At 41.2% G+C, this 22,094-nt stretch overlaps 1 protein-coding gene across 1 annotated transcript in view; it reads right to left on the reverse strand.

Moving 5' to 3' along the window:
* zc3h3 (zinc finger CCCH-type containing 3) overlaps positions 1-22,094 on the reverse strand; it is a 96,252-nt gene that overhangs the window by 44,271 nt on the left and 29,887 nt on the right. The window contains exon 4 of the mRNA XM_049587069.1: positions 1,612-1,762. Within this exon, the coding sequence (XP_049443026.1) occupies positions 1,612-1,762 (151 nt within the window). The remainder of the gene's footprint in view (positions 1-1,611; positions 1,763-22,094) is intronic.

The following is a 22,094-nucleotide window of genomic DNA, read 5'->3' on the forward strand; positions in this document are numbered from 1 at the left end:
CACACAAAAAAGATCCGGAAAAAAAAACAAAAAAAAACAAACAAAAAAACAAGTCAATCTTATAAGACTCCAGATTCCTAAATTCACAAATTTGTGCTGAAATGTTTTTCTAATTTATTGGTAGTTGATACCGGAAAACTACAACTACAACTTTGCTGTTATATGCCTGCAAACCAGTCAAGCTGCACTTATAGTTTACATCCATGTCTGTGAATACATTGTCTCACACACATCTTCCCCCTGGCAGCGCAGAGGATCTGTGCAATCAACACAGTTTCAAGGTGGACACCGAAAATTAGGGTCACCAATTTAGTATCTGACCAAAAGTCTCCCCCTTCTGTTCCTGAGATATGATGCTGAAAAGTGTTTCTGCAGAACATTATGATGTCACAGTGAAGTTGACCTTTGACCTTTTGGGTATAAAAGTCATCATTTCATCATTTTATCCTTGTAAACATTTGTGTGAAATTTTGTCATAATTAGCAAATTAACTTCTGAGTTATGACCAAGAACATGTTTTGTGAGATCACAGTGACCTTTGAGATCCAACCACCAAATTCTAATAAGTTTATCCTTGAGTCTAAGTGGACGTTTGTGCCAAATTTGAGGAAATCCCTCAAGGTGATCTTGAGATACCGTATTCACGAGAATGTGAAGGACAAGGTCACAGTGATCTTGACCTTTGACCACTAAATTCTGAACAGTTCATCCTTGACTCAAAGTGAACATATGTGCCAAATTTGACGACATTCCCTCAAGGTGTTCTTGAGATATTGTGTTTACGAGAATGGGACATCCTTGCGTATGTGCGTAAGACACAACATAATCCCTCCGGCCACAGCTATCGCCAGCACAGATGCCTCCAGCATGGCTATCACTGGCTCAGAGGCATAACAAGACAACCAACTAGTCATTTTTCAATGAAAAATGTTACATATTCTCTGGTCCCAGCTTCTCAGATGTGAGAATTTGCTGCTTTTATTTGTTTTACATCATTGTAAAGTGAATTCATTTGGATTTTGTCTGATAAAACGTGCAATTCGAAGATGTTATTTTGTTTCACTATCTTAAAACATTTAAGAGACTAAATTTGTCAAGAAATAAAACAATTTAAAGATTAACCAATAATAAATTAATTATCAGCTGCGGTCTTATTTCATATACTGCATTCACTACTACTCTATTTAGTATGTAATCATTATTCACTCATTGGTGGATTAAACCTGAGAATGTGAGAATGATAGAGGACTGAGACAGAGGGATGGACATTAGATAAATGAAGGGAGGGGAAAGAAAGAGGAGACAGGAGTCGCAATGGCATTAACAACAGACCCACCCACCCTGCCTCTCTCTCTGTATCTGTCCTGGGTGAGATGCTTTCCCTGCTGGTGTAAATTAATGTGAGGAGCACAGTGGTGTAAATGGTTTATTCTCTGGGTTATCTACTGTGTAAAAATGAGCGCCATAAATTTCCAACCTCTTCCACTCATGCTGCACATGACAGTGACATTAAAGACAGGGCGCTGCTCTGCACTGAAGGATATTAGCCATCTAGACACATTAAAGGCAGACCTGCAGGTGGTGTGTGTGTATTTGTCTTTGTTGGATTACCTGGCAGACTGGATCCTTTTGGCTCTCCAAGAGAGGGCAGGGTTGTAGTGGAGGGTGTGGGAGGGGCTAGAGCCCGGGCGGGTCACCATCTTGTAGCGTGTCCTAAACACCCGCTGAGAGGCTGGGCTACGGTGGGAAGAGGAGGCGGGACCTGAGGACAGCAGAGTTGATTAATCAGTATGAAAGTCGGCTAATTAAAATCTGATTACACACAGAAACAAAAGCAATATTTAAACATCCAGTCAGTTTGTGTACAAATGCACATTCACACATTGTTGTGAATGCAGAAAAACATGCAAACACACACAGACGCACACAAGTTTGTCTGAGGACTCTGGCAGGTGTGCTCTTTAATAAGCTTCACATATAAAAATGAGAGGGAATAACAAAGGCAGAATTTTTATGAGCCTAATAAATCATATCCTCTGTCTCTTTCCTCGCTGCCTTCATCCCTCCTGCCCAGCCTCCCTCCCTCCTCCTCACTTTAAGTCTCATTCGTTATATCATTTTGCAGATCCATCAGAGAAGAGGAGCGCGAGTAGAGAGATCGGAATGGAAAAAAAGAGGACAAAGTGTTTTTCTTTATTTATTTCTTTGGCTGTGTATCCATCATGTTGTTTTATGATGGCCTATTCTGGCTGACATACCCACACAAAGAACAGAATTTGCATTGTGGGTCCTCTAATGCCGCATATCCTCTGCATGGTAGGGCTCATTTTTCTCGCTCATTTTTGTTTTCCATTAGTAAAACTTGTGGATAGTACCTGTTACCTAGTACCACCTCCGTCAAGTTTCCAAGCGAGCTGAGCCGATAATAGAAGGTGGGGTTAAAGCACTGCTAACCACTGATTGGTCAGAGAGAATCGTAACTAGAACAATCACTTACACAGTACATCCTGCACAAACCCGCCATTTTTAGATAGCAATGTTACAGTTATTGTGACTGCAATTTCTTCATTCATTCAACCAAGATTTAAAAAAATAAGGGATACACTGGTTGTGAAATTTTGGGCTGATTCTGATACCAGTGATCAAAATAATAATTTGGCTGCTAGTCGATACCAATGTTTTGTTGTTGTTTATTTTGTTTTTGTTGTTATCTATTCCCTATTTTGTACCAGGGAAACAAAGAAATCTGTATTACTGAAAGTTGTCTTATTTGCCGACAGGCCGATGGCAATCAACAAGGTGAATATCTGCTGATACCGATGCACGGCCAATAAATGGCTCCATTGCTAAAAAAAACAGACAGCCCAAAAACTATACCATACATCTGACGAAGTGCAGATGTTCCTCTATTTGCTTGCCAATAAAAGTATTCAACGAGTGCTGCATTGACGATGATGTCACAGCAGTTTCACACGGAGTTGCTACAGCAATCTGCTGAGAATCCTGCCTATACTTAGGGGATACTATTTGTAGTGGAAAACAGATAGAGAAAGTGAGTTGTGTCAAGTCGACCTAACAATGCTGTGGAAATGCAGCATTAGCCTCTATTTACATCAGGTCAAACACCAAAGACTACACAGGCCAAGTGCCTCTCTTACTGAGGTAAAAAATCCACAACCATCGTGAACAAATAAAAGAAGTTTGTGTTGAATACAAATGAAGTTGAGAAAAAGCTCAATCCAGATCAGTTTAGCTTAGCAAAGGCAATAATACTTTTACTTAAAGCAATCGGATTTTGCCACAACCTCTGTGAGCAATATTTGTACACAGCTCATGGCATGACCACCCCCATAGAATTATGTATTCATGACGGAGTCAATGACTCCTTACATATCAACATATGTCTTCAACTTTTTGTCCTATGGTGCTCGCGATATCAAAAAAATAATAATTTCTAATAACCCTTTAGCCTTGCCTGATGTAATCTAATCTAGATACCCTGGTTTGATGACAACCTGTCTGACTGCTTGTGTTTCTTGGCCAATCTTGAGTGTATATTGCTATTACCAATAGACATAGTGGCAAAACTGACAGAAATAAGATCTGAGATATATCAAACCAGAAATATCCTCATCACAGAGCTTTCATAGACATGGATTAAAAGCTTTGTGGAAAATAACATTTGTAAAAAGTCTTTAATAGACTTATGTGCCATGGGCTGCATGTAGCTTCATAAAAAGTAACTACCACTGCAGCCTGAAAAGCAAGATTTAATGCAACATGAATCAGCTGCTCACCATTTTCATTTAAATTACTCCACCCCCTCAAAAAAAACCTCTTGCATGTCATTATCTGCACTCCGTCTTCCCCTTCAACCAATCATTCACTGTGGTGGTCAGTGACAGCACTCTGTCTTCCTAATGAGTGAAGAAAAGATGGAGTGAAGAGAGGTGTGAAAGAGAGATAAAGAATGAGTTTACATATCCAATGAGGAGCTCATTTCCTATCACCCCTTTCACAAGTCTTTAATTGCCAATTGTCAGGATTGTTGCCGTTTTAATTAGCGTCCAATAACAAACCATGACCATGAGGGCCGCGGTGACAAACAATAAAATGATTCGATTTCCACTTCTACACATTCCAGCTTCTCTCTCCACTCCCCCCCTAGCCTCCTCACTCTTCCTCCCCTCCAGGCACTGGTTTCATTTGTCAGCCGGGATGCAGCTCTGGATCAGCTGGAGAATTCATCTCAGACAAACATTTACTGTTGAACAAATCACGGCGAGCTGGGGGGCTGCCGAAATACTCACTGCATGTTTAGGACACACACACATACACAGAAATACACACGTATCACATCTATGTATGGAGGATATATACAGGGTTATCATTTTATGTTAGACAACGCCTTTACCATTTTCACTGGCTGGATGTCCATTAAAGCTGTGTAACAGGACAGCACAAACAAAGATCCACTTAACAGTTTAATCACAGTCTTGTATCACAGGCAGGGCTGGTTATTGTTTAAAAAAGTACAATATCAGTACCAATACCAGTACCCTTTAAGTGATATTGATACTTAATGCGATACCCATTATGTAAATGAGGTGTCATGTACTTTCAAACGTTTTAGTGGCATCTCGGCACGCTGAACTGCCAACTCCCTCAGATAGACTGCCCCTGACTTCATCCCACCACAAACTGTATGGATTGTAGTTGCTGCTGCGGGAGTGTCAGTTCCACACCGAGGACAGTAGTGAGAGCCCACCCAGTTTTTGGGGACTGCTTAATGGCTCAGTCAGTGGCATTTAGCAGGAAGTTCATCAAAAAAAAAAAGATGGAAATCAGAAATGCACTGTCGGCCTTAAAATCAAACATCTGGACTTATTTTGGATTTTTTTTTTTTTTTACATGGAAGGAAAGAAGGATTTGGATATGACTCATGCCATTTGCAAGCAATGTCACATGAGAATAAAATACTCTGGGAATACTACGAACATGAGGGCTCACCTCACACTCCACCATCCAGACATAGCCTTAGCTGCTGACTGGAAAGCTAACAAAGTACCAAAAAATCAACAACACTGGAGACAACTAGCTTGACAAAACTACCATCCAACTCTGAGAGAGCAAAGAAATTAACACAGACCTTCACCTTCACCTTCTTCATGTAAAAAGATCTGTATCCATACAGGACTGTTTAAAATGAAGGCTTTTGTTTACTTGTGACCCCTGGACTTCAAGGTCAGTGGATTCATATGTGACCATAACGACACATTACCTCACAGAGAACAGGTGACTGCTGTCTCACGTTCTCCAAACTAAAGCAATACATGCAAGTCACATCAGAGGAAACCTTGTCTTGTCAATGCTTCTAAAATGGGTGTTGTCATTCAGTTAGCTGGGTGTGTATTTGCATGGGAAGCGTTTGCTCATGCACTTTATTGCTTAAAGGAATTGTGACAGTGCAAGAAACACGAGCATTCAGACGATCAGATGTGTTTGAAACAGTCCCTTAAAAAAATGTATTAGGAAGAGAACACGGAAGTGAATGGTACAATGACTGCCCAAGCTTATTTCTAACTTTCATTGCAGTTTACAGGACATCATCCTGGTTCAACTTTGGCTTTGATCCTAGAATGTTTTCAGAGCTGATAGCAACAATGGACACAACTTTGAAAATAGGACCCAAGTTATGATAAACTGGTATCATCCTTACATGAACTTACGTCAGTGGATACTGTACATTAATATAACGTCAGAAAAAATATATATAGTTATTGATACAGTGTCAGTGATTTCGACCACATCGCTAGTTCTGTGGGTGAAAAGGGTGTGTGTTGGGATATGAAAGAGAAACCTAGTAAAAAGAAAAAAAAAAAAAAAAAAAAAAAAAGAGAGAGACAGAGAGGCAGCACATGAGAGAGAGCAAGAGAGAGTATATGGGTGGAGGTGGGGAGGGGGATTGTGCAGGATTAGTTGCCGGGCTTGTAGTCACTTTTTCTCCCACAATCCATCCGTATTGCAGTCAGAGCTATTTGGGCGTCCTGGCAGATGACAAATAGGGCTTGTCAAAGGTGCTGCCACGATTCCCACCCTGCAACCTCGCACATCCCCCTCACACCCTCCCCCCAACATCCCTAACCCGCACCTCAATCTACCTCTTAACCCTCGGTCCAACATCATGACACCCTCTGTGTCCATGACGCTGTCACACAGCTGTTCCACCTTGCCTGCTGTTTAATGACATCTATAGTGAGCTGTACTGTTGGTGTGTTTCCCTCTGTGTGTATGTGTGTGTGTGTCAGCAGGGATGGATGGACGGTGTTGCTCTGATTGTAAACCACTGCAGGTTGTGTTGGTTGAGTGGCTCTGGGAGCAATGGGGTCTCAATCTTCCACTATAGGACCATGACCAATGAGCATGTGAACACACACACTCACACACAAACACACACTTACCCACACATACACCTGGGGTCTCAATCTTCCCTTAATAGACCTTTGACAGTGGCCTGCCTCGGAGTGTGGGGGGGGAACGGGCGAAGTGGTGCCCTGCGCTGTGAAGACACCGTTTGCAGACGCATGCAGCTCACATGCCGTCCATCCATCTCTCACTGACTCGCTGCTGTGAATCCACAGATAATCTACTCTAGTCGCCACATGCTGCACATAGTGCTCCTGCCTCCCAGCCTCAGAGCCACATTAAAGGATTGATTCAACATGTTTTCTCAAGCTATAGCAGATCTATCAATGTAGATAGTTATGATCTTTATTATTTTGGTCCATAAATTCCCATCACTGTTTCTCAGAGCCCAATGATCCCAATCTCAAAGATATTCACTTTGCTAAATTGGAAGACTGAAAAACCAGCAAATATTTACATTAGAAAAAATGCAACCAGTGAATTTTGGCAACTGTGTTTTTAAAAAATGGCTTAAAAAATTAATGGATTATTTTCTTTGGATAGACTTATCTTTAATCAACTATGCACTTCAGCTCAAGCCTCTTAGTTTCCCACCAGTTTATTAGTCAATGCCATTACAAATTTGGCTGTTTATATCACAGATCAATTTTATTCATTCAATAACACCAAGCTGCTGACTCAGATTGTAGTGCCAAAGCATTCCCTGTTTTCATGTTACCTTTCATTTAAAATAATTCAACAGAGTTGAACAATGAGGTATCTACACATTTCAATAAAAAGGGAGCACTGGTATCAGATCGGTTCTCAGTTTTGGCAGATATTGAACAAGAAAGTTTGGACTAGGGATGTCACGATTATAGATTTTCTTGGTACGATTATTGTCAGAAAAATAATCACGGTTTTACGATTATCACGATTATTATGCATTAATTAATTTCACACTATAAATGTGTAAAATCACATGAACACTCCTTATAGATACTCCTTATAGATCTTTAGGTTTCATTTATTTCCATGCCAACATAACAAAAATAATATAGCAACAAAGAAAAGTAACCAAAAAGTACAAGATTTAATAACAATAATCCCATTGAAATTTAACAAAAAATCACCTCTGTTAAAGCTATAGTGCGTAACTTCTGTCGCCACCCAGCGGATAATGTGTTATTACAACTAATAAGCCGGCGGCACTTCCATGTACACAGAGTAACACTCGCCACACACTGTGTACACAGAGTAACACTCGCCAGTCGCCACATACCGTGTACACAGAGTAACACACGCTACACCCCGTGTACACAAAGTAACACTCGCTTCACACCGTGTACACAATGCTACACAATGTGCCGAACACCAGGCTGCTAACATTACATTATGTTCATAGCACCATTTCCAAGAAAACAATAAAGTACTAGGTCCAGTACATGTAACAGCAACACATACTACTCATAATATAATTATAAACCAAGTCACTTACTTATCCAACAGCAGCAAGGCAACATCCATGTCTGCCCTCAGCCCAATTTCTTCCTTCAGGGCTCTCCGCCGAGGAAAAGCGACACCAATACAAATCCTAGTTTGCCTTCTCCGTTGGTCACTTTCCTTCTTTGCTAATAGACCTTCAGCCGAACGTCCAGGCTTTATCTTTGTGGTAGGATCCACTTCTGAACCGTGTCTCGGCCGCTTCTCCGCCATGTTGCTTTCTCTTTCAACCTGCGCTCTACCTCTTGCTGTGACACTCTCCGCTCGTCCTCCCCCTCCCTTCTTGTTATGAGGAAGCATTTCCTGTGCGCCAGCGCAGGAATGTCGCCGGTTGACACGCATACTAAAAATGATATATATTGAAAATTACCGCAATATGTTAGAGGAGCCGATCGGCTTAATCAGCATTGTGTCATCTCCTCTAGTAGTGGCTTGGGTGAAACGGACATTTACGGACCTGTAGAAGTTACGCACTATAGCTTTAAACATCCACAGCAGGATTTTCCTTTTGGGGAAAAAAGGTTTCAAATGCTACATGTATTTCTTTACAGATTTTATGTAACCTATATTACAAAAATGTTTCTGAACATTTCTTTTGGACCTGAGAAAAGAATTTTTAAACAGGAAAAAAACCCATCTAGCTAGCTTTTGACTTATAGATGCCCTTTGAAACATAAATAATCCATACTTCATCACTCGGAGACGCCTATTCACAAGTACTGCTGGTTTGTACTGCTTTGTTTTCATTCCGTGAGAGTTTCGCTGATCTGCCTACTGTATACGGTTCCGCATCCGGCATAATCTCTGGAGAGTGACAGTGTTGAGGAATCTTTACAAATAATTAACTGTGGCATTTAAAATCGCGGTTAATCGTGACATCCCTAGTTTGGACCAGTGCATCCATACTCAAAGTGTTGAAAAATTACATTTGAAAAATTGTACAAGCAGACATCAACAGAACTACATTTGCGTCTTATTTGTGATTATTTCTATTTGTAAAAAATCAATTGCTGGATCTGGGAACAAAGTGGCTTTGCTATAAAGAATTCCAATAAGGCAAGAAACAGTCAGATAATAACTGTTTGAGAATTAAAAAAGGCCGACATTAAAATCATTCCCCAAACCGTCAAATGAACATTCATCATAGTTTCACTATGACCTACTTCACTTCAGAGTTTAGAGTGCTTAATGGATATTTTCTGACATTTAATACAAAACCCAAAACCAGTGAAGTTGGCACGTTGTGTAAACCGTAAATAAAAACAGAATACAATGATTTGCAAATCCTTTTCAACCTATATTCAATTGAATACACTGCAAAGATAAGTTACTTAATGTTCGAACAGGTAAACTTTGTAATTTTTTGCAAATATTAGCTCATTTGGAATTTGATGCCTGCAACATGTTTCAAAAAAGCTTGCACAAGTGGCAAAAAAGACTGAGAAAGTTGAGGAATGCTCATCAAACACTTATTTGGAACATCCCACAGGTGAACGGGCTAATTGGGAACAGGTGGGTGCCATGATTGGGTATAAAAGCAGCTTCCCTGAAATGCTCAGTCATTCACAAACAAGGATGGGGTGAGGGTCACCACTTAGTGAACAAATGCGTGAGCTGATTGTCGAACAGTTTAAGAACAACATTCCTCAACGAGCTATTGCAAGAAATTTAGGGATTTCATCATCTATGGTCCGTAATATCGTCAAAAGGTTCAGAGAATCTGGAGAAATCACTGCACGTAAGCGACAAGGCCGAAAACCAACATTGAATGCCCGTGACCTTTGATCCCTCAGGCGGTACTGCATCAAAAACCGACATCAGTGTGTAAAGGACATCACCACATGGGCTCAGGAACACTTCAGAAAACCACTGTCAGTAACTACAGTTCGTCGTTACATCTGCAAGTGCAAGTTAAAACTCTACAATGCAAAGCGAAAGCCATTTATCAACAGCACCGCACAGCACCACAGAAACGCCGCCGGCTTCGCTGGGCCCGAGCTCATCTAAGATGGACTGATGCAAAGTGGAAAAGTGTTCTGTGGTCTGACGAGTCCACATTTCAAATTGTTTTTGGAAACTGTGGACGTCGTGTCCTCCGGACCAAAGAGGAAAAGAACCATCCAGACTGTTATAGGCGCAAAGTTCAAAAGCCAGCATCTGTGATGGTATGGGGGTGTATTAGTGCCCAAGGCATGGGCAACTTACACATATGTGAAGGCACCATTAATGCTGAAAGGTACATACAGGTTTTGGAGCAACATATGTTGCCATCCAATCAATGTCTTTTTCATGGACGCCCCTGCTTATTTCAGCAAGACAATGCCAAGCCACATTCTGCACGTGTTACAACAGCATGGCTCCATAGTAAAAGAGTGCGGGTACTAGACTGGCCTGCCTGTAGTCCAGACCTGTCTCCCATTGAAAATGTGTGGCGCATTATGAAGCGTAAAATACGACAACGGAGACCCCGGACTGTTGAACAACTTAAGCTGTACATCAAGCAAGAATGGGAAAGAGTTCCACCTGAAAAGCTTCAAAAATTGGTCTCCTCAGTTCCCAAACGTTTACTGAGTGTCGTTAAAAGGAAAGGCGATGTAACACAGTGGTAAAAAGGCCCCTGTGCCAACTTTTTTGCAATGTGTTGCTGCCTTTAAATTCTAAGTTAATGATTATTTGCAAAAAAAAAAAAAATAAAGTTTTTCAGTTTGAACATTAAACATCTTGTCTTTGCAGTGTATTCAATTGAATATAAGTTGAAAAGGATTTGCAAATCATTGTATTCTGTTTTTATCTACGATTTACATAACGTGCCAACTTCACTGGTTTTGGGTTTTGTATATACTAAATTTTGGTTTTCCCTACAAATAAAATGACTTAGATAATCTGGATAATCTGTTTAATAGCTTATTTGCAATCACATGACTACTATGACACGCACAATTCAGATGGAGGGCAGGAAGTTATGAATCCATATGCTTTATGAACAGGATGTAGAGGAAAATTATTATATAAAAATGTTGGATGAACCTACAGGCAGCAGGAATAGACAATTGAAAGTCATGTTTTTTTTTTCCACAAATTGACAGGTTTGCTCAATGTGGACACGATCGTCGATAAAAAATACCTCGTCTGTCAGACCCACTAACGTTAAATGGTGAGCCAATGAAATAGTACAAGAGTCTTGTGGACTGTAACTATTTTGTCTGTGGTTGGGTCCAAAACTGAAATGACTGCCGTCTTGTTTTTGGTTGGATGAGTAAATGTGATAAATGAGTATAACTGCCTTTTATAGGTCAGATCTGGTAATGGATGCACCTCTGTCAGGCTAACATTAGTAGCCAACGTTACTTAACTTTAGCTACTGTTTTCTACCCACTAGTTCAGCCATTCCCAGTTGTTAAGTGAAATGCTGTTAAAATTTTGGGTTGAGGCTAAAAACAGGTGTCACAGCACAATGTAATTGCATCCAACTGGAGGCATGTTTAACACAATGCTTTGACGTTAACGTTTGACATAAGTTGTCTCCACTTCTCTAGACAGAAGACAGAGGTTTTTGATCCACATCTGTCACTGTTTCCCAGTGAGTTTTTTTAAACTTCTCAACTCTACATCCTACTATTTTCTGGATTTAAAGCGGCCATTGTTTTTCCCCAATTTGATCAATTGGAGAATTTTTAAACTGTGCAAATCAAAGGCATTTGTACAGTGCTGGTAGTCTTTGCCTCCAGTTGCCTGCCCATCTGGACAGTGCACCAATGTGTGACATCATATACATGGAAGCTATTGTTTACAACCTGTCTGATTGTCTCACTGCTTGTTTCCATTCACCGCAACAGTAAAAGGGTGAGGGCAGAAATCAGGCAAATATCTCAAAACCCAGGCAAACAAAACCACAACAATATGCATGGCAAGAGATCCTTAAATGTTATTTGTGTGAAACAACCCTTTTAAACAAAATCCAAGGTTCCTCATTTAACCTCTCTGCAATATATAACAAGTCTGATCCTCTTGCGTTAGTCCAACTTAGGAATCCACTCAAAACTTGACAGATCACTCATGTTGATGCTGCTTTATCAACATAAAGCAGCAGATGTAACATCACATAAGTGGATCTGGGAGTGTTGAACTAGATGACTGAGCTTCGTCTAAGCAGTGTGGACTAGACTTTGAATAAAGTTGGCTGCCACTTTGGAGCTTTGATACTTCCAGGCTCTATATCTCTATATCCTCAGCCCTCTGACTGGGGCTACTGACAGGCCACTGCAATGCACCTCCCCTCCTCCATCCTCTTAGGGATCCCCCCAGTGATCCCCCCTCCACACCTGACGGGTAATTCCAGAGAACAGCGGTCTCCGTCTGCCCCCTCCCTGGGACAACCCGATGGATAATAAATCTTATTATTGACAGCGCCTGTTCCCCCTGCCATCCCATGTTCCCGTCCCCTGGGGCTCATCTTCTGACTCCCACTGCTCCAGCGCTCTTATGGAAGACAGCAGCGCCATGCTAACATCAGACTTAACAAGGGAGTTACCACAATTTAATAACCTGCTGTAAGCCAGCGTGGTTATGATAATATGATCTCTGCGTGTTTGACACCCAGCGATACTTTCTGACAGACTACCCAGAGATGTCAACACAGTTTGATGCCCCACCCTGCCAACAGAGAACCGCGTTCCATGGTCTTAAAAATACTGTGTCCCGTAATTCATCGGAGTATATCATGTACTCCTGGAGTATGACTAGAATGTGAGCTTTGCAGGAGATGTTGCATGTGAACGACTTTAACATGCTGTTTTAGGAAAACTGAGGAGGACAGAGGAGATCGCAAAATGCTCATACACTTCCATATACCACTCCCCAACACTAGAGGCATCTCTGGGTGTTAAGTCTCATAGCGTTCCTCCTTTTTCTTAGATGATAGACAAGGTCACTGGGTTCACTGCTGCAGGATGTGAGTCCATTTATAATTACTGACCCGCTGTCAGGGTCAAGATGTGTGTGTTTAATGTGTCATGAAGTGGCTTTATAGATATGCAACTAGTGTGTATATATATTGACCATTTGGTTAGAATTACATTTCTAGGAAAAACGCCCAGGTCCAAGTTTAGTTCATTCTAGCTGCTGACATTTAGCGTTGCAATGGGAAATGAATGTATTTCAACATTTATTAACATTAATATTGGCAGTGTTGAGCTTATCACTGATCAGCCCCTCCAGGATGTTCAATCAATACTTATGATGGAACACAGGTGTCGATTAAATGTTTAAACCTAGTGTGGAGCCTTTCTTTAGCCTTTTTGTTAAGGACTCTTGGTACACTCAGAACAGTGCAGTTTTATTCTCACAGGAACAAGCCGCCTGGGTTTTAAATGCATTATGCAAAGAAAAAAATGCAACAAATTTTTGTCATTTTTCTTGCTCCTGCAATTTCATTAAAAAAAAAAAAAAAAAAAAAAATACAACAAGAAACACAGCAACACGCACCACAAACGCTGCCATGATAGCAAGCATCTTAGGCCAGATCAATCTCAAAAAAAAAAAAACACCCCGCAAAATTGTGGAGGGGCCGATGCATAAAAGTAGTTTTGATGTCTGTGTATGGTGTTTAGTGACAAGAAATTGTAATACAAAAAGCTCAACGATGTGTATAAGGTAGTAAACACTGACATTATTACAGTTTGTCCACCAGAACACTGACAAACCTATTCAACGTAAAATGTCCCGCTCAGTATATATCTCTGGCAAAGAGGCTAAAAGCTCCACACAGCTGCGGAGTACAAGGTAATTCTCTAAGGGTTCTTCGCTACAAGTGACGCTTTTAACATAACAGTCATTTGATTTAATTTTAAAATTAAAAATAATGAGGAGAGGAGCTTTAAGTTACAGTAAACAAATCCTTTAAGTAATACAGCATATGACCTTTATTCATTCCTGCAGACTATAAACAGAACTGCCTTCAGAGAACTGGCATAACTGTAAGTGTGATGACAGACAGATGGCTTAACATTAATCAATTGCTCTTCAGTTCTATACTTTGTCATGACCAAATTAACACCTGCCTGCAAGTTAGACGCTGGAGAATAAACAGTATTATATTTAAAAAAGTATTTCTGTATGATAGAGCTCCACTCTTTTAGAAGAACACTCAGAGGCTCCATTAGTGTGTACGTGGATGAAGAGTTGACACGAAACTGACAGGCTGATAGCTGTGTGGGGGCCACATACTGACACAGGAGGCCCCTAGTGCGTGCCATCAGCTGTCAGCCAGTGTGGTGGTGATGTCACCACAGAGAGGCGTGTTCGGGGGGAAGAGTGTGTTTTGGGAAGGAGGGTGGTGGTGGTGGTGATGATGTGGAGGAAGAAGGGGGGGGCAGCTACTGGCTTGTGGCCTCGTCCATCATCACAGTGGAGCCATCAGCTGTAACATACACCAGCTGACCCAGGGAACCCTTAGGGTGACCAGAGGAGGGGAGTTCTTCACTCAGCCACACACACACACACACACACACACACACACACACACACACACACACACACACACACACACACACACAAATGCATGCTGGTAGGTTGCTGCTAAGGCCATGGTATATAGTCTTGATGATATATACACATAAAGCCGGATTACGGTAAGACTGGCTATTGGCTATCAAATTACTGTGCTTCAGAGATGTTGGCTGTAATTTTAAACAGAGTTAGCTAGTCGATCCTCCTGCCTCCAGTCTTTGAGGGGAGCTACAGCCCAAAATTCATACATGTTATCCCTGTGGTCTAAGACAGTCTAAAAATATTTGTAAACATGAACAGCTCGCTCCTAAATCTAAAAAAAAAAAAACAATGACACTGAGAGCAGCCAGGGGAACGTTGTGAGTATATGGTACATTTTCTGCTTCAGAACTGAGAACACTACAACAGAATAAAGCTCAGTTGGTTATAATAAAGAAAACAAACATTTTGTGGGTCCACGGAATCAGGCTCTCATTCACTGTCTATGGAGCAGCTCCAGAACTAAGGTGCAACACACTCCGCCGCCGGCGCGATGCTGTGGCCGTCAAGTGCTGCCCCCCAACACACACTGGCAGCGGTGCGCAGCGGCACCGTTGAAGTGTATTTCCCACCCCAGCCCTCTAGGTGGCTGTACCTACACTAGTTGCCAACGGTTGCCAACTGCTAGTAACGGAAGAAGAGGAAAAACTTTGAGGTAACAGCAACTTGGATTTCACGGGTGAGTTTCTTATCAGAGTCGTCTTATTAAAAATTTGAAACAACCGGTTTTGATACTACGGCGGCCGAAACGTACATAAAAGGCTTTTCTCGCAGCGCCGCCATGAGCGCCGGCCGCACTGGAAATAGAGCAGTGGGCTGAAGTAGAGCGGCGCGGCGGCCGGTGCCAGTGTGGGTTGCTTCATAGAATATAATGGAGGCGGGCGTTTTGACGTGCGGCATATGGCTGCGGTGTGTGTTGCTCTTTATACCCTATCATCACAAGTTTGAGACATACATCTCTTGGCTCTGGCTTTGAGAGAGAGTAGATCATTTTCACAAATATTGATTGAACGTCCCTGGGCTGTGGAAATAATATACTGGAATTCTGAATTTAGATGGTGTTCCCCTTAATTGTGTAAGATTAACTGGTGAGGTTGCAGGACTGAAACTTCTCCCATGTGTTATGTGTGTGGGAGAACTCTGGTAGCCGAGGAGAAAACACAACATGGCGCACTCTGCGGAAGAGGACCCACTCCGCACGTTGATATAAATGGCTCATTGCAAAGTTACAAAAACATGACGATTCTATGTTCCAGGTGATTATAAACTAATGAAAACGTAGTTATGAATGTTATATATACCCCTTAATCCTACACACTGGACCTTTAATGCTAAGCTAAGTTTATCACCTGCTGACTATACTCAGATTCAGGGGGTCGATCTTCTCATCTACCTGCTGGGGAAAAACGTTAAAAATAGTATTTCCCAAAATGGCTGATAATACTTGAACAACAGAATCATTATTAATTGTTGAATGTTGAACACCCAGCTCTCGGGGGAGGATGACAGTTTCATAAAGGTCAGTAATTTCTCTTAGGGCCACCCATAATGTTTTTACAATGAAGAGATGAGAAACTTTCCATGTCCACCAGCCATGTCTAAGTATTTTTCCAACTGTTGAATGATATGCAAGGAGACTTGACAACATCCTTGATGAATAATTAAATGATAATAGCCTCTATGTGTGCTATTCCAGAGTAGCTATATGCTCTTGCAGCCATAAAGTACATCAATAATAACGTAAATAAGACATGATGAAAACATGCATTTCCTGTGAACTCAACCTTGACCATGACCCCAACCCTGAGAGCTGACAAAATCTGTAGCGGTGATCAGGAATCCGTCAGGTTGTGATACGCCACAAACATTTCATGTGTGTCCCATGACATGTGTGTCACACACGCAGTGTCGTGTTTGGTCAAAGGCATGACTGTGGCTGTCAATCAGCAGATCCCATTAGACGCATCAAGAAGAAGAGCCTGGGGCTTTGTCCACTTAAGGTCTGCCATTATTACATGCGTTATATATGCATCTGTTTGCGAGTATAGAAAGTATGTGTGTTTGTGAGCGAGTGAAAAGCTTTGTGGGGGTAAGCTTGTCTCAGGAAACCTTTTTCCAAGTGTGACCAGGGCACTTGAAGGTTAAGTGAGTGTATCCCTAAAGGGCAACACAAGATTCCACATGGGACGTGAACCTCTGCCCTGAGTGATACTCGTCAAGACCCCCATGCGAGTAAGCTGCCGCGGGGGCAGAGGGGGGGTGGGCAGCAGAAAGAGTGCACACTGTGAGTAAGAGAGAGAAAAAAAGAATGGAAAGACGTAGATAAATCAGTAGGCTACCAGTTGGTCAGATGACAGGTTGTTTGTTTTTTAAAAGTTATTCGGGGATTTGCTGTATTGACTATGACATGTAGGTCCTTACAAGATCTAAGAATTGAAAATGGCAATGACATCAAAGCTATTGTCAACAAGGCAAAGAGAGGGAATGTTTATTAACTTATAGATATTTGGGATGCATCCATTTATTGGCCGATATTCGACTTGTTGACAGCCAACGGCCTGCAAATAAGATGACATTCACTGTTGGCAGCGGCCAATGTTTCTCTGCTGTGTCACGTCAATTTTGCACAAGCTAAAAAGCAGGGTTTTAGACTCAGTGACACAGGGACAACAGAAAATGTGTTCAGGACAAACAAAGACCTTCGTCAGGATGTCATCAGGACAAAAAATGTAGTAAACTCAATATCGACACACCAGTGGAAGCACCCGATTGTTTCCCTGAAAATGCTACATTGTGGACAACAAATCAGTGTTGACATCAGCTGGAGTACAGCTAGTTAGCATTAGCTGTTAGCAGCTGGAGTTCGCAACTAACTGTTGACAGAGGTTGTACTGAGTTACAGTATGATACATTCACGCTGTATTCAGTAAAAATGAGCATTGGGCAAAGGTAAATTCTAACGTTCACGTGATGTATTTAAATATAATCTAGCAAAATGTAGGTTTTGGTGAAAAACTTCAACAGACAGTTGTTTGAAGGGATATATTTGTTGATGTTTTTCCAGCAATATGAAATAAATATTAGAGAGGGAATTATGACATATTATATAAAGTAAAAAGAGCATTTCATTTTTCAACTGAGCTTTTCAGTTCTGAGAATACTGCATCTTGATTACAATTCTTCAAAAATGTTAAAAAAAAAAATCAAAAAAAAAATCCAATATTGGCTAATATATCGTCTAAAATACAGATATCAGTATCAGCCTTAAAAAAAAAATCTAGTTTTCCATTTACTATCAGACATCCTTTGAACTGTATCAGTGTTTCGTTGCGATGTGTTGTTGTTACACCCCGAAATAGTTTGTGTCTTGGATGTCTTGGTTGACAACATTCTTGCAATGGAATAAAGTAATATTAGGAAAGAGGAGCTGGTTGACTTTGTTTCATCATACTGAGTGATGGTTTAAAGACACATGCAGGACCCTGCAGTACTGTATGTCAGTCACCACACACACACACACACACACACACACACACACACACACACACACACACACACACACACACACAGGGAGCAGAGGTGGCTCTGTGGTGTAGATTTAAACCAGGACTGAGGTTCTGGTTGCAGATGCCAGCATGGTACTCATCCATCATTTTGCTGATTCTTTTGGGCCAGTGAGTGATGGACCCTAGTCAGCTGGTCGAACACTGGCCCTCAACTTCTGTTTCAGCCACTGAGTGAGAGACAAGGAGGTGATGTACAAGCCCGCCGGGGAGGACACACGAGCATCACAAATGTGTCAGAGTGTTAAGAGGAGAGGGGGGGCGGTGGGGGAGCTGGAGTGTCGAAAAGAAAACCACACAAACAGGACGGCACTGCTCGTATGGAGTATTTGGGTGTTCTGTACACTGGGCTGTGAGCAGCAGAGGCACGTCTATTAGGGTATAAAGGTTAGGCTCAGATTCAGCTGCAATCCTTCAAGGTCAGGGAACAAAAGCATTGGCAACAGTTCCCCACGTAGCTCTTACACTGCCAGGCCATCATTTCCCTTTACCATGTGTTTTTCTTTAATCTAGAGCTGGGACAATTAGTCAGTCGCCAAAATTTTTTTTTTGATAATGACTTAATTAAAATTAAAGTAAATTTTAAGGCAAAAACTGTTTGATTTGATGCTTCCAACTTCTCCACTGTGCTTTTCTTGTTTGCATTTTCCATTCTTAAAGCATATTAAATCTTTGGGTTTTGAAGTTTTGGTTGAACATTAATAAATCATCTTGGGCTCTGGGAAATAGTGTAATTTTTTTATTGTCTCCTGATGTTAGACTATTTTATTCATACACTAAATGATCAGCAGATTAATATGGAATAAAATGACAAGTTAGTTGCAGCACTATTTTATTCCAAATTGATTTTGCAAAGAAATAACAGGGAAGATGAAACTTATTAGATGTGTTAAAGCGATAGTTTTACATTTTTGAAGTGGGGTTGTATGGGGTACTTATCCATAGTGGGAATATGAAGAAGTGGCGGTATGAAAGCTAAGCAATGTGTGTATGGGGGGCAGCAGCAAAACAAATTTAAGCCTCCTTAAAAAAGTCCAACCCAAAAACCTCACAACTTGTTAAGTGTATACTATAATGAGAGTATTTTCGCTGCTTTACCTTTCCATCAAACAGCCCATTTGAACGGCAAAGCTGTTAACAGTTTCAGTTCTTCATCTCTCATCAGAGCTACCAGACCCCATTGACAAAAAGAATAATTTTGGCTCGCTGAACATGGGAGTTGCTGGTCTACCACTGCCTTGATCAGATAGTAAGGTGTGTTACTGTGTGACTTTGGTGAGTCCAAACTGACCCTTTTAAATGCCCAAGTCCCACAATAACACAAACAAAACAACAGATCACGGCAGCGATAGACCAGCAGCTCCTGTGTTGAATCACTGGTTTTCTGAATGGAGTTTGGCTTTGAATACAGCAACATAACGCCTTCAGTTCCCCACTAGAAATCACTGTCTGATGGCAACGTTAAGAAATAAAAATATTCTAAATATAGTGTATCCCTAAAGTGATATATTGTTTCCGGACATGAAAATACCAGGGATCATTGCTGATCCCTCCACAGCGGTACATTGCTTAGCTTCTGTGTCAGACTACAGCCTGCTTCTCCACCATGGGGTGGTGCCAACTAGTATCAACTGTAGGTAATGGAACTACCTCATTCACCCCACTTCAAAAGATCCAAACCATCCATTTAAGAGTAGTTTTCTCTGATCAACTGTACATGATATGGACCAAAATATGAAATGACATGTTCAATCCCATAGTAGTGTTATGTCTGGGTGTCCACATACTTTTGTACAGCGTATAGATACGAGTCAGTTTGTTTTTTCTTTTACTTCACATTACTCACTGAGGCGCTCTGATCAGCTCCTTTTTATTGGTCCCTATAGCCTATAACAAAACTGGAAAAAGAGCTTTTATGTTTATGGCTTCTTCTGAGTGGAATAATATACCTGTACCTAGTCGATCGTTGTCCTCATTTGGTTTATTTAAGAATGCTTTGTTTTCTTATCTAAAACCCAAATTGATTGTTGTCTCCTTATTGTGTGATCACTTTTATGTCTTGTTCTTCTTTGTGGCTATCCTGCGGTTATCGTTTACTCTTAGTTGTTTGTTTTAAGCAGTTTGAATTATTCTGAAGTTGATTGCTGGTTGTTCTACTCTTATTGGCGGTGTTGTGCTATCAATGCATATGTAATGTTGTTTATTTCTTTCTGTTTGTGTGTCTTTATGGGATGCTCTCCAAAACAAAATGTTGATCTTAAAGAGATGCATCCTGATGTATAATACATCAGAACAATACATTATTGCTTCTCTTTTTCACATCTTATTCACTGAGCAATTAAAAATGCATCATGGCGTTAATCACTCCTATGTTTAGACATATGCTACCCCTCTGTTTTTGTTTCTTCTCCTCCTGTTACTTTAATGACAACCTTTTTTTTTTTTTTTTTTTTAAGAGTGTCATGTATGTAATGACAGCATTTAACGACAGCCTTAGAATAAGAGATTGGTCTCCTTGTGTAACTGTGAAGGTTTGCATGTCCAATAATTTATAGAGTATAGATTTACAGATGACCCTTTGCAATGACACTGATATTTGACCTTTCAGTCTCCATGTAATGAAGAGGGCCTGCTGGAATAACTGCAGAACTTGTGTCTGACGGTTCACTCTGGCCCCAGGCCATGGTTAGCTCAGTAACAGGGGGGCCTGGCTCTTGACATGGCACTGCATTTACCAGGGTGAAAAGTGAGGGTTCAGGGGCTAAAGGTCAGGAGGGAGAAAGGGGGACGACGGCGTGATGAGGGACAGTCAAGTCACTTGTCGGCTTGGGTGCTAATTTGGTGAGGGCAGGGGGCCACAGGGCTTTCACTCCCCCTTTCTGATCTTTTAGAGGACCAGCAGGTGCTCTGAAGAAGACAGGCTTCAAATAAACAAACAGCCCCTCTAACTACTTTCCACCTTTTTCCTCATCATCAGCTGCTCTCCTTGAATTGGTTGCTTCCTGCTCACATCAAACTATCCTTTCTTTCGACTCAGCAGTGAACCCTTTCTGTAATAACTCAGTGATGTTACTTTTCATGTCTGCAATGTATATGTGAGTCCTCAGCTCTGTCTGCCCTTCTCTTGTGCAGCATCCTCACCCACCCACAGCCCCCTCATTCCATGGTGGCATTCTGGGTGCAGCTGCCAGGGCCTAATTAGTCCCTCTGGGCCGGTGAAGAACTGGCAGCAGCCCGCTAAATTGCTGATCTTCACCAGGAGGAGCGGGCATCTGCTCGGAGCAGACACCGCTGCTAAACCGCTGGCATGGTCCGCTCACAAACACATACACAGAGGCATATGTACTAATAAAGGTCCTTCAAAGTCACAGCAGCTAAAAGCCTCAGTTCAGTAAGTCTAAGCTTAGACTAACAACAGTCGAGTTTCACAACATAAAGACTTGACAAGACTGCATCTACTGTATTGTCATATGTCAGTTTTACGCTTTGCATACTGACTACAATATCAGATAACTGAATTGGAAAAAGTAGAAATATAAAACAAAAATATTACTTCCTGAAAGTATGATGCGTGAAGGCATATTATAGTTAGACTATAAAAGATGACTGCAAAAAATTACAGCACAGTTCTGTAGTTTTCACAGAAATAGACGACTTCTCTGCGTTTCCAAATCCAGACATTTTTAACAGCAATTCTCCAAACTGTATGTTATCTAGCATAGTTTTATATATCAGCACTTTTCCTCTTACCTATAGGCCTATTCATCAGTCTAGATTGGTGTGGTGCAAAAAGTTGGAGATATCAGAAGTAGAAATGTCTGCCTTTGCTCTAATGTAATGGAATTAGTGGTGCTCTCCCATCAACTGTGTCACACAGCAGAAAAAAGCATGCATCTGTTGCTAGCTAACCTAGCACCAGTGAGCTAGCTTGAGTTAGAGAGAAAACAGTTCATACATGTAACTGCTCACAACAAGTTCTGAGGATTATCTTGAGTCTTGATTTCTAGAAAAAGACAGTGCTGTTGAACTTGGAACTTCTAAGGCCCCAAACACACTGAAAGTGCTTTAGCAGCTGGA

Source organism: Epinephelus fuscoguttatus, linkage group LG10 (genome assembly GCF_011397635.1).
Source record: "Epinephelus fuscoguttatus linkage group LG10, E.fuscoguttatus.final_Chr_v1".
Taxonomy (NCBI): Eukaryota; Metazoa; Chordata; class Actinopteri; order Perciformes; family Serranidae; genus Epinephelus; species Epinephelus fuscoguttatus.